This window comes from Larus michahellis, chromosome 7 (genome assembly GCF_964199755.1).
Source record: "Larus michahellis chromosome 7, bLarMic1.1, whole genome shotgun sequence".
Classification (NCBI taxonomy): domain Eukaryota; kingdom Metazoa; phylum Chordata; class Aves; order Charadriiformes; family Laridae; genus Larus; species Larus michahellis.
The window spans coordinates 726924-743496 of NC_133902.1; the positions used below are offsets into that span (position 1 = coordinate 726924).

General features: G+C 44.1%; 1 protein-coding gene across 1 annotated transcript in view; it reads left to right on the forward strand.

The window, feature by feature from the left end:
- Window positions 1–16573, forward strand: part of MYBBP1A (MYB binding protein 1a) — a 61665-nt gene that overhangs the window by 23648 nt on the left and 21444 nt on the right. Inside the window, exon 23 of the mRNA XM_074594777.1 lies at window positions 925–993. Coding sequence (XP_074450878.1) covers window positions 925–993 — 69 coding nt within the window. The remainder of the gene's footprint in view (window positions 1–924; window positions 994–16573) is intronic.

Genomic DNA, 16573 nt, shown 5'->3' on the forward strand with positions numbered 1-16573 from the left:
CTATGTGACTGTTCCTTGCAGAAATGCCTTTTAAAATCTTTAAACTCATGCCTTTTATAAAAGAAAGGCAATGATATACACAGATGCTGGTCTATTTAAAGCCGGGCTTTTCCCACTAGCTAGAGCTGTCTGTTCTTTTAGTAGTCTTACCCCAAAAAAGAAGCCATTTCAAGTGGTGTGGTTGGAATAACCATTTGCACAGTATGTCAGTGAACTGTGCAGCAAACTGCTGTCCATGCTTTGTCAGGGCCAGACCTTCCCGTGCCTGGTAGACAGCGTTAGAGGTATGCCAGTAAGGTATTTGCAGCCCAGATGCTTTCTCATTTCTTGTGTCTGGATTCCTTGTACCCCTCAGTTTGGAAATATTTTGCCTATAAACATAGAAATTGGTGGATTGAGCTAGAACAGAGGTTCATCAAACTTTGCTGACAAGTACCCCTCCTCTAGAAAAGTTGTTCTGATGAAGGGGAGAACTTTAAGGTAACCTGTCTCCAGGGAGGCTTTCCTCCTGACACGGTGGATTCTGGCCCCTTTAGCATGTGGGTTCACATCTTTCTCCAGGCTGTGACATTCTCCAGTCTAACTCAGCATGTTCTCCTTTGCCTCTGGGACTGTTCCTCTGCGCAAAGTGAACTAACTGCCTACCTAAAGTATCAGACAGATGCAAACTTAAATCAAGTCTTTGCCTGATTTTTCCAATTTAAGAATTTTGCTTCTGATTTCCTTGTGATCAAGATTTCACTCAGGGCTGGTGTGAGCAAAGCTGTTAATTTTCAAGTAAGCTGTTGCTGATCTCTGGGCACTTTTCTGTCTTGTGGCATTTTCTTCTCAAGAAGCTGTGTGAAATATAGACTGTTTTGCTTGAAAAAGAAACCTGTCTGTCAGCAAACCACTAATAAGAGACTGCTTCTTTCTTTGTTACAGATCATGTGTAAGCCATTAGCAGGTACTCTTGTCAAGTATATCACAGCGGGAGTCAGGCACTATCACCAGGTAAGAAGGAAAGCAAACAAACAAAGCTGTATTAAATAGTCAATTGGAGAAGTCACTTAATCATGGCGGCTCAAATGATGCTTATTGCTGTCTTTAGGGCTGTCCAATTTTGAGAAGTGGGCTTCGTGGGGGGTAGAGCTTTTGCAAATAGTCTCTTGCTGCTTCAGGTATGTGACTGAAGTTGTGGAAGTAGCTTATATATTCACAGTCATGGGAGTTCTTTGGTAGCACCTCCTTTAAAAACTGCTTACGGCTTTCAGGGTTGAGGCCTGATTGTTGTAGGGGTTGGCTTCAGTCACTTACTCCTTGATTATGTTCTTATTGGTAAGATGTTCCTCTGTATTAATGCAGCGTGTTGTGATCCTTGCCTTCTAATGCTAACCCAAGGTTAGCTTCTTGAGTCTGTTCCACGCCTTGCCAGCTGTCCTGCATTTTCTAGGCCATGTGCTTCTGTGTTTAGTTTAAAACCACCTGTGCTATTGATCTGATTTTTGATGGTTGATTGCATGTGCCTGACTAACACAAAATTAGTGGAGCCTTATCAATAAAACATTGCAGGGTGAGTGCACAGCTCACTGTTGCATGAGCAGGGAATGAGGCCTGTCTGGATTTCGCTGCAGCATGCGCTACAGTGGGGCTGCCTTCCACACAGTTAATAACCAAAACCCCTTTAGGCCAGGAGCACTGTGTCTCAAACTTTCCCAGCCCCTAGCTGTATCATGCATCTGTCCCCTGCAGAAGTGCATCCTAGATTGACCTTTCTGTTTCATAAATAGCTGTTTTATTGTTTCTGATCATTGGAGGGAATGTGAAGGGCTAAGTATGCGTTTACAGTAAGGCTGCTTTACATTGTCAGTGTAAACTGCATTTCAGGCTCCTTTACCCAACAGGAATGGCTCTGATTTAAAGAAGAACAAAAAAAGAGAGTGAATTAAGCTATTAGTAATTTCAGTGGATAGAAATAAGGATGTTCTACACAAATAACAAACAAATTAATTGTAAGGCACATACTTGATCATATCCTCAAGAGACCAGAACAGCATCCCAAGCAGACAGCTTCATTTCTGTGGGTATCTTTGCTTCCCCACAGGGAATAGCATTGTCCTTCTTTCAGGGTTTCCACAGTTATCTGCTCAAGCTTTGTTTCCAGAGCCTGTTTCATGGGGTTGGAAGGGACCTCTGGAGATCATCTAGTTTATCTGTGGGTGGGAGGAGTAGGGGAGGATGTGCAGTGCACTGTGTGTGGGAGACTGGATAGAGAATGTGGATGTACTACTGTTTAAACAAAGGCAACGTGGAGAGTAAGCTGTGTAAAGCCTGTGGAGTTTGGAGTTGCAGCTTTATGGTTTTTTGCACACTGCTTCCTTTTCAGGAATTCTGGCTTCCCCTCGTCAAATGTACAATTTGACATGTTTTCAGTTAAATTTTCTCACTGATTCTCAATGCAAGTCTGCTTTGGTGGTATCCTGGGGAATAGGGGGCAAGCTGGGGTGTGTGTGGCAAAGTGATGTGGTAGGTAAAGCAGGGGGATAACTTCTCTGGAGTCTGCAGCTCCTGGCAGCCTCTGAAGGAGTGAGGTGAAGGGGCTCAGCTACCAAAAGGGCTGTCCTAACTCAGGGTCCTGAAGACACCAAAGGTCTCCTTATACTCCGACTTTGGCCAGCCCCGATGGTCAAGAGGTAAGTGGGGTAGTCTCCTGTTTTCAGGCCCTGAATGTTGGCTTTTAATCATTGAAGTAGCTTAGTCCCAGGGGCACGAGGCTTAATTCCCCTTCTAACACTCCTATTATTAATGCTCATCGTTCTGGCGCTGCCTGCTGCATCTGTATGTACAGCTAATCCCACTGTGATTCTGACTTCTTGGCTCCACAGATCCCTTTGGCAGCGAGTCCTCAGGGCCGTGCTGGGTGGGGAGAGCTGCGCTCTGCACGGGAAGGTGGAGGCTCACAGCTCTGGCCAGGTGTCTTGTGTTGGCTCTGGCCCAGCGGGGCTGCTGGCCACTGTCCCAGCTGGCCTGGGGGAGGCCCTTCCCAAGGGGGTAGGAGAAGTGGGTGCCCCTTCAGGTTGGGCTTTTAGGTAGTTTTGAACAAAAGGAAAAGTGGTTCATGAGGAGGGTGTAAGGGTGAAACACCCTGAATAGCTGGGTGTTTGTGAGGGGAGCATGGAGGTTAGGGGGGTCTGTTCCATCTCTCCTCTCAGCAAGACTGGTCCTGGAGTTTTTTAAGGCCTTTAAGGCAAGATCTTGCCACCGGCATAGGTGTCCAGCTCTTGCTTCAGGGGTCTCTGCTCTTGCTGGTGCCTCTAGGGTGAAGTCAAACCTGATCAGTAAGTGATTGCCCCGGCCTAGCCTGGTTGAGGTGATGTGCAGCACGTTTCCCTGTGCGCTCAGTAAGCTACGCAGTGTACAGCGAGGCCTGGACCTCCCTGGACTCTTGTCAAAAAACAGCAAACCCGAACTGTATGTGAAATGCCTTATGTTACGGGCTGCTGCAGATCTGTCGAACTCAATTTGTGGGCAGCTGTAACTGAAAGAGGGTCCTTTGGAAATGCAGGAGCCGTTCAAATGCTGCTCAGCTGGCGTTGGAGAGCCAGACTGCTCCTCTCTAAGCCAACCCCAGCCATTTGTCCTGACCCTGGGGACCTTGCTGTCTGTCTGGTGCCCAGGTGTTCAAGCAGTTATGTCGCAAAACAGACATGAGGATGATTTGGCTGAAAACTTACCTTGCCCTTGCACACATACTTCTTCCACCCCCTTTTGCTGTGTTAAAATTAACTTTGGTCAATTCACTGATCTTGTTCAGGGCGCAGGGGTAGTCACTTCAGTTCAGGGTCAGAAGTATGACTGATACCAAGTCAGCCCTTTTCCTCTGACAACTGTTCCTACATGCCTAAAGCAGCAGTAAGGTTGTTCACCTCCATACTGAAGTAATTTGTGAGATAAAATGAACATCACTTTGGGGGGTGAGAGCTCTTAAGGCAGTTTTAAACCTGGCTTGCAGTGGTTGGGCTGGTAGGGTTTCCTAGCAGTAAGCTCAACCTGTATAACTGGAAAGGTGAATTTGCAGTGGAATTATTGAGACTGAACTTGAAACTGAAGCTTGCACATATGGCCAATTTCTGTTCCTCTGTTGTTACTCCTGGAGCGCGAGTGCCTGCAGGAGACTGTAATGCAGCAGTTTCCTTGGAAAAGGACAGAGCTGGAGAGATTGGTGTCATGTGTGAGTGGGGGAAGGACGGCCAAGGGATGCTTGACCAGGGAAGGGGGGGGTTGTCATCCCACCCTGAATTCACTTAGTACCTGTTTGAACTATACTATACATCTGAAAGATACAAGATAAAAGATCTGCGTGATAGTGGATCTGCAAAATCACCTTGTTTCAGGCAGTTCATGCATCTGAGCTGGATTTCTCACCTTTTGTGAGACCACACTGACTGCAGGACACTATGAATCATATTCTGCCAGTTCACATGCACTGTTCTGGCAGCTGGTGCTTTGAATGCTCTGTCGGCTGGCCTATTTTTCCAACTCCGCATTTCTTGAAGTGTGGAGCTAAAGAAGAAAGACTGCTGTCCCAAAGGTGCCTGCACGCAAGTTAAAATGCTTCAGGCTTTTAAAAAATGAACACGCTAATGTTTGGCTGTCTTTCATTTATTGAACTGAGAAATCTGGTGGGTTTTGCTGTGGTTTGGTTTCTTCTTTTTTTTACTACAGTAGCAGTTGGGATCTTTTTCCTAAACTCTTGTTGATTCTTGCCTTCCCATATGGATAAGTTAAACCAACGTGTAACTTAAAGCTGCACTGTCTTCTCAGAATATGTCCTGCCTTATGCCTGTGATGTGTTCTTGCACTGTTGTCTACTGTAGAAAGAAGTGGATAGAAATTGTATGAAATTACTATATTGTAAGCAGCTACTATGAAGCTTTTCAAGGGGACCTTTAGTGTGTGAGAAGTGCTACAAGTTAAAGTAAAAAAGAAAGAAGGTGGTAAAGAATGAAATTTTTTAGGTTGTCTAATCTAGCTTGTTGGATGCAGTTTTGAGGACTGAGGTCCTAAAAATCAGTCACACTAACTATGACCTTGTACTTGCTGTAATGTCCGGCAGAAATGTCTTCAGTGGTAGGAAAATGGGACCAGTGCCCACATCACAGTCTTTTTGTACATATAGGCAGATTTGATAGCTTTCTCTTACCAAGAAAGTGCTTACACCTGAGTAAAGTGTAGCTAACATCCCGTACCTGCGTGCATACCTGCATACATACACGTGCTCTGAGCAGCTTAGGTACAAATAACAGCTAGGGATATAGTCTCCAATGATAAGACTGGTATGGGAAAATGACAAGTCATCAGAAATGGAGCTCGTGTTATACCTTTGAGTTGACCTATTGCTAATGAATTGCATTAAGCTTCTGGCACAGATGATCCTGCTGGCAGTGCGAAGCCTTGCAGTTAGCCAAGCAGAATGTGTGTGGTACTAACAGGTGGGGGAGACTTGTGCTGTTGTGTTGACTAAGGATGCTGCTGTCAGTCTGATGATGGCTTCCACAAGCACTAAACACATTCTCTCAAATTCTGTTTAGAAAAAAAAAGTGTGTGAGCTTGTTGTCTCTTCCTCCTTTTGTAAAGCAATTTGATCTTACTACTGCAGTTGTTCTCCAGGAGACCTTAACCTTCAAGTTACTTCCTCGTGCCTTGTTTCACTGGGTGCAGTGTTGCTTTTTCAATACACAGAAAAGGTTTGGTTTTTGGCTTGTGCTGATGGAGCGTAAACCAGAGGATCAAGATGTGTTTAATTTAATCATTGTTGCATGACTCAGCTACATACCAGAACCCTCCTGAGCCTTAGGTGAGGAATGTCTTCCTGGTTTATTTTTAGCAGCATCGGTATGATGAGCATGGCTACAATAACAACTAGTTCTGTAACTGTGTGCGGTCTTGGGCTGTCCCTCTGATGCTGTTACAGCACAAACCCCTTGGTGGTGCGTTGTTAATTGTGATGAGGTTCTTACTGCCCTGCCCCCCTGGCATTCTCGTACATGCTGGGGCTGCCAGAGAACTAAACGAGTCCATGAACCAATGCTTCTACCCTAAAAACTTCCTCTGTTAGTCTGAGAATCAAGTGAAGAAGGAAAATGCGTGGCTCGTTGCATTGCAGTACACAGGCTTACTGCTGATGCAGGCTTCTGCAAGCAAATGTATACTCCAGGTGCCAGCTCTGAACTGGAAATAGGCTGAAGCACAGCCTCTCTGGAAGCGTGGACTGGAACAACCATGCTTTTCCCTGAGAAATCCTGCTTGTTGACCAGCAGTATCGGAACCAGTTTGGAAAGGAAGACTAGTAAATGAAACATCCCCTTATACCAGCAGTAAGGTGTTTCCCCATCTCGTTTGCACTGGCAGACACTTACACCACTTTAGTCTGTAACTTTGTCCCAGGGTTAGGCAAATGATTTGATACCTGTCCCTTGTTCTTTTCCCTTGGGAAAGGCACTAGGAGTGTACATTTCAACACAATTACTAAGAGTCTTTGCAATTATTTTAGCACTGTGGTCACACATCAGTTTGAATGCATTCCTGTCATCTTATTTACATTTAAAGCTGTATTGATTGAGGATGTTGCAGTAGCTGGGAGCATAATGATGCTATATTTGTCCATCAAATGAGTTTATTTTCTATGATTTGGCTAGAACTCTGCAAACCTGAGCAGAGCTGTCAACGGAACTAATAGAAGTCATTTTACTTAGTGTGGAGATGAGAATGGGCACTGAGACAGAGTTCAAAATGTCATTCTGTGTCATATAGATTCATTAATATTTCAAAATGTGTTTTTATAAAACGGTCTGTGGCAAGGAACCCTTTCAGATCTACCTAATAGAGAGTGCGTTTTAGGTAAGTTGCTAATTAATCTTGGTGCTTTGGCAGTTTCCCCAAAGGGATCAAACCTATATAGACAGAATTTTACAGAACTGAAGCAATTCTCTGCCAGAGCTGCCATCACCAGAAGAGTAAAATATGATCCCAGAGTCCTGCCAAAGAGGTCTTGGCTGGCTGACAGTTAGCCTTCTGAACGGTTTATGTCCTATGTAAATATCTAAGTTAAGAAGTAATTAAACTTTAATACAGCAAGAACACTAAAAGCGCTGCAAAGCATCAGAAGCTGGCACCCCTCAGTGTGTGTGTGTGGCAGTATTCCTCGTGCTGTGATAGATGAATGGATCACTGCATTAATGCACCGTGCCTTGCCTGCATTCTCACAGAGAGCTTCCAGCAGGTGGTATAGGAAGGCCTTGTTATGGAATATTTTGCATACGCTGTTACTAATAATGAAGGAAAATAAACCTCCCCAGATGAGTACCCTCACCAGTTCAGCTCTACCTCCTTTGCATCAGAACTGAGAACCGGGCTGCTGGTGCTAGCTAAGCAATAGGCCATGACTAAAAGGTACCATTCCTTCAAAGCATCCTCCATCCCCTCTCCAGAGGTAGGCCATGCTGCGCCTGTGTCCTCCGTAGAGGTTTCACTAGGGGAGGGCTCATCCCAGGGTCCGGTTGAGGTGAGAAGACCTTCAGAGGGTGAGTTACCCCCCGGCCAGTGACAGCTCCTTGTGGGATGTAGTGTTCCAGTGGCTGTTGCCTGCAGACTTTTCCTTTTTGTTTTCCTCTGTTCAGTACGCGCCCTCTCTTCAATGGAGAGAAATCATTTGCAGCTGGAAAATGTATGTCACACTGACATGCTTTGTTCCAGTCAGCGTCCTGCTCCTGTTCCTGTTTTTGTTTTGTGTAAGGAGATGGTCAAGGAGATCCTGTGTTTTGCAAGGTAAAACTGAACTATGGGTGGGCTCTTGCATATTTTTGAGCTATCTGAGCATGAGCCAGCAAAGCCCTGTGACACGCACTAACTCTAGGTATGTAAACCGTCCCTCGGAAGTCAAAGGGGAAACAGTTGAATGCTTAAGTGCTTTGCTGAGTCAGGGCCAGGGTGCTCTACATTTTTGTGTAGAGATTTTTCATTCCTAGACCTTTAGGATGGTTGTGGATGTGGATTATTGCATCCCAACCTTTCATTTTTGGGAGTGTTTCTTGCACTGGGAGAGCACAGTGACAGCATCTATAAATAGTCTCTGATGTTCTTGGGAAAGGTGTCTGATGCCACAGTAAAACGTAGCGTGCTCTGATGAACTGCTTTATAAGCCATGTTTCTGTCCCCCTTTCCTCTCATTTGTGTGAGATGGTTGAAAATTTAAAAGGATGTTTAAATTTTTCAGGTCCTCCTGTCTGCGTTTAAGCTGGGTGCTTGAAATCCCGTGGCATGAGTTTTCACTTCTGTTTGTATTGAGAACTTTGTGTGCTCGTGGTGTATTTCAGTTGAACGTGGGACTCCTGTCACTGAATCTGCAGCGTCTCTTTGGAGCATCGTGCACGTTGTTAGCTGTTCATGTTTGTTTATTTTTTCAGTCATATTGGGTTCTTTCGTTGTAGTTCTTGGGGCCTTTTAATGGCCCCTGTGTCTTTTGCAAAAAGTGTCTAGCAGATAGATGCCTGCATTGCCCACATACAAATCCATAACGATATCAGGCATTAATTGACTGACACAGAGAAACTGCCCTGTTAGCAGCCCCGGTCTTTATATTCCACCATACTCAGTGCGGCACAAACAGAACATGAAAAAGCTCCTGCCTGCCTCTTTATTCTGATTCTGGTGATACACACTGTTTATGCTGCTTGCTACTGTTCAGCTGATTGTGGTGGTGATCGTGTAGCAAATCCTCGGTAATGGAGGAAACGTTCTGGTCTATTGCTGGGAAGAAATAAGAAAATTAAAAGGTCACATAGACTTTAGTTGTTACTGTAGACACAGCTGCTGGCAAGAGCTATACGCGATTGGGACTGAACAGTAGCATTAACAGCCCTGTGTATTGGATGGACTTGCTGAGTTTGATATATACCATACTGCAGTGATTTTCCAAGACTGAGTAATTTCCTAGCCTCCTAAATTAAACTTGCCATCTGACGCCTGGGGAGTTGATAGTTTTTAAAAAGAGAGTGAACCACCCAAGTGTGTTCTGCTCAGCCTGACTAACATAGCCTCTTCGACTATTTGATGAGTAGATATTTGTGTAGATCAAATGGGAAAAGTTTGCTTGGAGGCGAGGTCATTGCCATGTGTTTAATAACAGCATAACAAAAACAGGAGGGGAAGAAATGTCTGTGGTTGTGATGAAATTGGTGACTATCTCAGTCGTATGGGCTTGAGTTATATTCATGCTACAAAACATAAAAATGTCAGGATAGAATCTTGTTGAAGTTTTGGGTAATGATTTCTGCTGTATTTACAGTGTTGTATTGGATCTTGGTTTGGAAATACCAGCAAGGGTGTTGGAAGTTGGCAAGTGAAGAAAGATTAGGGCTTCTGCAGCATAAAATGAAGTGCCAACGTGGGCTGTATTCACCGACAAGGGTGCTCTTAAGAGTTTGTGTAGAAAGTGGTAGGTCCCTTTTTGTTGTTATTTGTAGGTGGGGGAGGAATGGGCTTTGCCTGCTTCTGTTTCTGCTTTCCCGTGGCGTGTATTAAAATGCCACTCTGCAAAAGTTAAAGTACAAGAAGGAGTTCGGATTTCTCAGCAACCTCTAAGCCGAACAGGGTCTGAAGCCGTGTCCCTCTCCCCAAGAGCAATGTGCAGTCTGTCCTGTTGTGGTACATCTCTCAGTGGATTTTGCAAAATGAGAAGATCTGCTGGTAAGCATCCGAATCAGTGAATCTACAAAGTTCAAGCTAGTACCATTTCCAACTTTTTTTTTTTCTTTTTTGGCTTAGCAAAGCTGTTTATTTCAATGTTCCAAGCTAACAATTTTACTGACGTGTGAGTACTTTTTGGTTTTTGTTTTGTTTTTATACTGCTTGAAAGCTAAACTTCAATAGTTGACGTTTGAGTGAATTGGAATTGTAATTTCTCATTATCTGCTGATGAATGTTCTCAAAAGATAAAAACCTTTGTCCTTGCAACATCAAGACCCGTCTAGTCAATCGGGAACAGCAGCTAAAAGGCACACAGTGCCTAGGCAACATGGTTTTGTGGTTGTTCTATTTTGAATGCGTGCTGCTCTTAAATCTCCTGAATTATTAAATTTGACTTTAGCAAAATCTCTTTAAATAGGCTGCATTATGCAGTAGCTGCCTTCTAAAATCTAAGGCCTAAGAAAATCCTATTGCATGTCTCTCCTGAATTGAGGAAGATTGCCTTTGTTGTGCAGAGGAGACATCTGGCTTGGGAAGTGTTGGAGGACCAGCCAGGTGAAGGAACTGGAGGGGACAGTTGTGGTTTTGGTCTTACCAAGGTGTGCAGGTAACTTGAGGTGTCAGTGGAGCTTCTTGATGTTTGATAATACAATGTATGTGTGCATAAAATACAAAAATGACAAAATTAAAGCTTTGGCAATAGGTTGTTCATCAGCAGAAAACCAGGGTCAAGAGACAGGATAGTGCCCCAGATGATTTCGCAAGAGCTTTCTTGGTGTTTGGTAACGTTTCTTTGAGCCTTAGCTACTGGGACGTTCTGTGAGAATCTTTGCTTTGATTTCTTAACAAAAGAGCATTTCTTGCTCTGGTGTTTAGAGTGAAGAGCTTGTGAAAGCAAAGTGGAAATGCTCCAAAATAAACAGGGCCGTATTAAGAAACCTAATTGTCTTAGATCTATTTATTTTGTTTTAAATTGTGACTTTGTTCTTAACTTGGGAGAGAAGTGTATTTGGGAGTGGAGAGGGAAATGGGCATATTTCCTGATTATTATTGTTGTTATTTTTATGGGGGAAAGGAGGGGCTTGGATGCATTGCAGAGTCTGTTGCTGTTCTTTTCTCCTCTGGTGTCAGTGTGCCCTGTGGTACCAATATTCACCACCAATGTGTCAGTCCTCTAATTGGGCATTACGGAAAGAGCAAAAAAACCATCAGTGCTCATGGGCACTAATCTGTGTTCTGCTACTGATTTATCTTGTGTTCTCGTGGCTCACTTAATTATGGCATCTTTTTAGTTTTGAAGAATTTAGGATAATAAGATATTGACTTTTTTTTTGGAGGGAAACATTAAGACTGATTGGCCTTTCTGATATGGTAAGTGGTTACCCCTGGGAGAAATGAATCTGTGTGTTCACCAAAGCAGCAGACCAATATATGGATTGTTCTATATGGATTGCCGTGTCTGGAGGGTCTGCTTGTTGGCCTCTGGTGAAAGAAGAGCACAAGGTAAATAACGTCTTCCCCAGCCCTGAATGCTCACTAGCTCTGTCTTTGTTGTATGCAAATGAAACGTTCAACACTAGTGTCTAATACCATCAGCCAGGCCTGGCCCAGGAGTCCAGTGTGTTATTTTATATGTTCATTGTTTCGACTGCCCAAATGACCTGCAGACCCTTCGTCTCAGGCAGGAAGGCTGCCAGTGAAGCCCAGTATTTACTGTGCAGATACCCTCTGAAAAACTGCAGTGTCAGATCTTCTCCCTGTGTGCACTGGCTCATCTCTACTGCCTTTAAAATGTAGCAACATCTTATTTCTGTCACTAGTTCTTGTTAGATTATGGTGACCATAGGAGGGAGCTCTGATTTTTTTTTTTCCAATTTTATTTTTTTAAATTACTTTTTAATATTTCCCCCCCCCCCTCCTTTCCAGCTGCCAACAGAAGAGTGCTGAAGGGAACAGCTGTACGTGTGCCCACTTGTGTTGGGCACAAACGTCATGTTGCAGTGAGTAGGCTCTCACAAATGGGTGCCTCTGGTTAGGCAAGTGTAAGAAGGGGCTTTTGTTCTGACAAGAACATCCTCGAGAGCACTGTTTGCAGAGGAATCAAGCATGGAAAAAAATCCACTCCTCAGCAGCAGCGGAGAGAATGTGATTTGCAGAGTCCCTGATTAAACAAATTAAGTAATGATGTTTTAGGGCATGAGGAAACCTGTATGGAAGTGAATACTGTATATACGCCCTGGTCTGCAGGCAGGCTGCTCCAGTGTCTTGACTGCTAGTCCTGGGTTTTCTGCTGGCTCAAGTACCTTTAAAAAAATCGTACTGGTGTGACTTTGTCAGTGAAGGCAACGACTATTTTCACCTGAAGGGCTAAGGCTGACATAACTTGTTTAGGTGCCGCTGCATTATATAAACCTGCTTTCTATGGGGCGTAGCTCATTCCACATTTTCAGCCAGATTGAGCGGTGGTGGTTTAAGTGTTTGTGTCTTGCAATAGCTGTTTTCATGTTGTGGAGAAGGAGGATGTGCCACCGTAGCTAATGTGCTAAAACTTTCTGTAGTAGAGACGAGTACTCAGTAGCAGCAGAATGAAGTTAACAGCCCATCTGATCGATGCGACAGCTGCTGTTCAGAGCCTTGGGAACAGTAGTAGAATTGTATAGATTTCTTAACTTCTCATTGCTGCTGCTTAAAGCAGGACATCTGAGCCACGGGTGAAGAGGTTTATGAAGGATAATAAAAATAAAGAGGAGAGGGGAGTCAGCAGGAGGAGTAGAAAGATGGAGATTTCTTCACAGTCAGTTTTGTCTCAATTGCTGTCTTCCAGGGAGCTTTGTTCTTTTTCAGTGAGCAAGGTAGTAAAACCTCAAATCCAAAAACCTCAAATTGCAAGAACTGAGTGCAGCACCACATCCTGTGCATTTGGTTTTCCCCTACTTGCAGGCATTTTAGCAAGAGATTTCCACCATCCTTGAGTCTTTGGTGTTGATCCTTTCTCATGGAGGTGAGACCCAATTCGCCTACTACCTGGCAGGCGATGAGCAGGTGATGGCTCTTCCATTTTTTCTATTGCCAAGATAGTGACTGGGAAGTTGGCCCGCACCAGGAATTACTGGGGTCATATGTTCCAGCAGCTTAAGAGGACACACGAACCCTTGTATTTGCAAACTGCTGTTTAGCTTGTTTAGAAACTAGCTAGAGAGAGGGATGTTGGCTGTTTCAGCGGTTTAAAAATAAAAGTTTTTAAAAATAAAAAACCGCACAAGCCCAACACAGTTCATTGATAATTTTTTGCACTAGAAGACCTAAACAGATCATCTACATGATGATGATCAAATGAGCAAAATGTGTCTCGTGTGACAGTTATTTTCAATGTGCTAATATGCAAGCTGTTGTGAGTTGCTTAAAGGTTCCTGGATGGAAAGCATCCTGCCGTGTCTGTGGAAATCTGCTTTTTTACTAGGGAGGAGGAACAGGTACAATCTACTTTGCATGAAACTGGGTTGCCGTGCAGGTTGGCTTATTCTAGAACACTGAAAATCTCAAGAGCTTGATGACCTAGGATGTTTGGTGGGAGTACACTGAGTAAGATTGCTTTTCTTGTCCAAGGTTGTAAAATGTGATTTAGGTGTCACTTAGATGCTTTACATCTTGTAATTAACTAGCCTTGCAAAATTTTTCTTATCCATTTGTTGCAGGAACTTCATTTAAGCTGTAAAATATCAATTTGTTTTGATCACTTTTTGGCAAGGAGAATTTTGTTCCTGGGCTCGTAAATCTCCTATTTGGTGTTTTTTTGGCAAGGCTGGGCTGAGGGAGGGCTAGGAGGAAACTCCGTTCTGGCCCAGAGCAGGGCGTTTGGTGCAGAGGGAGGGTGTGGGAGCAGGGGGTAGCAGCTGATGGATGGGGGGGGTTCTGCTCAGTGTTTACTTCTGCTGCATTATTGTGCCTTGTCTGTTCCTGAAGGCAGGAGGGCACATTTGCAGACTTGGAAACTGGCACCTGGTAGGACAACTTCTGTGCTGGCCAAATGGTACCCTGCTCTCAGGGTTCTCAGACAACAATATTGGACCTTGTTGAGGCTGGCTGAGGGGGCATCTTGAAGGAGCTGATTGATTAGTCTTGAAGACGCTAGATTCAGGAAATACTGAATTCAGCTCCTGAGATGCACGATCATGCAGAAGAGAGTTTCGTGATCTTTCCTGGGCCAGCATGAGCTCTCTCTGACTCTGCTTGCAGGCACCAGGAGTCTGTGTAGTGACAGATAACACGGCTTTCCTGCTGAGAGCCCAGCCGAGGCACCGCGCTGTAGCAGTGCTGTCTCACAGGCCTGTTTTGCCTGTGTCCCTGCAGACAGGAGCTCGGCACAGGAAGCTTTCTCATCCTGGCTGCTGCAGCGTGATGCATGGCAGGGCTTTGAGCTCCGCCGGGGCCTGGCAGCATCTCTGGGCTGAGCAGGACAGAGGAGGCAGCCAGGAGCAGGGTGCAGGAAAGGCGCTCCCTGGGTCCCTTCCTCAGAGGGGACAACAGGGGAAATTCGGGGTAAAAGTCGATGTCAAATTTAGGATGCTGCCTTGGAGCATTGGCAGCATGTTTTTAAACCAAGAAATAGTTATGGAGATAGATGCTCAGGTGTCCTGCGGTTCTGCATAACTGAACATGCCGGCTACGTTGTTCTAAGTGTCTCATTTATCCAGAAGGCGCTAGCACTTGCCACTCTGAAACCTTTTAGGTCGTGGCTGAATGAGAATCTTAGCTTCAGTACTTGTGTGCACCTTGTTTCAGCAGTGGTGAGGAAGTTAAAAATTAATTTTTGGTCTCAAAAATAGTTTTCTTAAGCCACAGACAGGGATTTGCCTTATCCTCCCTTCCCCTTGAATTTGAAACACATGTGGAACGTGTTTGTGTGCGTGCCATGTGTGAAATACTGGAGTTACAGCTTGAGGATTGAGGAAAATTGATTTGGCAAGTGTTTCTTAATCACCTCTAGTTTTCACTTTTTACATCTAACGCCTTCAAATGAGTTTTGTATGTTTTAAGTAAGTAATTGGCATTTGATGCTTGCTCAGTGAGGATACTTCTTAAGGATCTTGAAGGATAATTTTTTGTTTGTCCTTAACTTAGGAAAGAGTCTTTTTTTTTTTTTTTTTTCTCTTGCCTCCCCCAGAGAGTTTTCAGCTTGGTCCTTTTGAGGTCAACAGGCTGTGTGAAACTCCAGACTTTTAAGTCAGTCACAAGTTTAAGAGTCCTCTATTAAGTGTTGTCATGACAGTTCCTAACCAAGAAGGCTGTCTTGCCCCCAGTGTTGGAGTGCTCGGTCTTTTATAATTCTGATAATAATGTGTCAAGGAACATTAGGAAACTTGCATGGATATAGCATACATTGAACTGCTGTTGCTTCTGTACTGCCTGCTGTGAACTTGCTGTACGGGACAGGGAGTGCCATTGTTGTGGGCCTTACTCTTCTTTCCCTTTCATAATTTTCCCTTTTGAAAAAGCTTCTAGGTTGTCCTAACTTGGACTCTGCCTGCCAAACCATATCAAACAAACCTGTAGCTTATAGGCTCAGAAATGCTCAAATGCACAGAACAAGTGTGTTAAGAGAAATGAAAAGCAAGGCCTGAAAGTCAAGACTGCTCTGTTGGAGGCTTTCTTTCCAACCCACACCCAATGTAAATGTAAAAATAGAGTAGTTTAGCTGTGGGAGCAGAAATGAGGATAGATTGGCACTTGCTTCATGGCTTTGCATGCTATTTCTTTTCTTTTTACAAAAGCTTTGACAGTAATTGGAAGAGATTTTGCTGTGGTGCTCTGGTTATCCTGCCCTATAGTAATAAATGGCAGGTAATTCTCCTATAACCAGTAGTCCTGTTAGCTGGAGCTTGCTGTGGCTCTGGGTTTTTTGTGGGGTTGTTTGTTGTTTCTTTTAAGACATGTAACAAGTTGCAGATAGCTGAGGAATTTATTTCTAGTTTGATTATTTCTTAAAATTCAAAGCAAGCTTATTTCGAACTTCCCATATTCTTGGCATATGTTTTTTTTATCCTAGCTTTCCTGGTAGCATTTGTCACGAATGCAGTATGTGATTCTTGCGATTGCAGTCTCAAAGGGCTTGGTAGGTGAGAATTTCTAGAAGTGCAATTATTTTTTTGCCATATCCCTGTGGTTGTAGAAGAGTCTTACTGCCGAGGATTACATACTGAGCGCTGCTGTCTTATAACGTGTGCTGGCACTGCATCAGATGTGCCGGCAGGTCAGGTTACGCTGTAGCTTTGCTGCTGTAGCGTGTATGCCAGAAGGGAGACATCAGCGCTCTGAAATACCAGTAGCCTGTGTGGTGTGATACCACCTGTGTATTTTTGTCTCCTGGACTTCCAAGAGCAGTGAAATGATGATAGCGCTAAAGCTCCTGATGCTTCTTCACTTCTAAAAATATATTTGAGTTGCACAAACTTGTAATTTTCCAGGTAACATTTTATTTTTATATATATATATTATATATATAAGGGGAAACAGAAGATCTTGACACACTGGTGACATGCTTCGTCTTGCTAAAACTGTGACCACGATGCAAAAATGATAGGCATAAGGTGGGGAAAATCCATCTTGATGTCTTGGGTAAGCATTTAAACTCCCAACTGCTTCTGTTGTAATATGCATGGAGGTCTGATGCAGCTCTGATACTGTCCTGGGTCAGACCTAATGAGGCGTTTCTGTCCTGCCATGTGCTTCAGGCTTCAGTTAAACTTACTGCCTCTCTCCTGTAAGCTGGAAATGCCAGAAGGGAATTTGGAAGGGTTAATCAGCTGTAGCCTGCAAGCTGCTTGGAGATCATCTGACAAAATGGCTG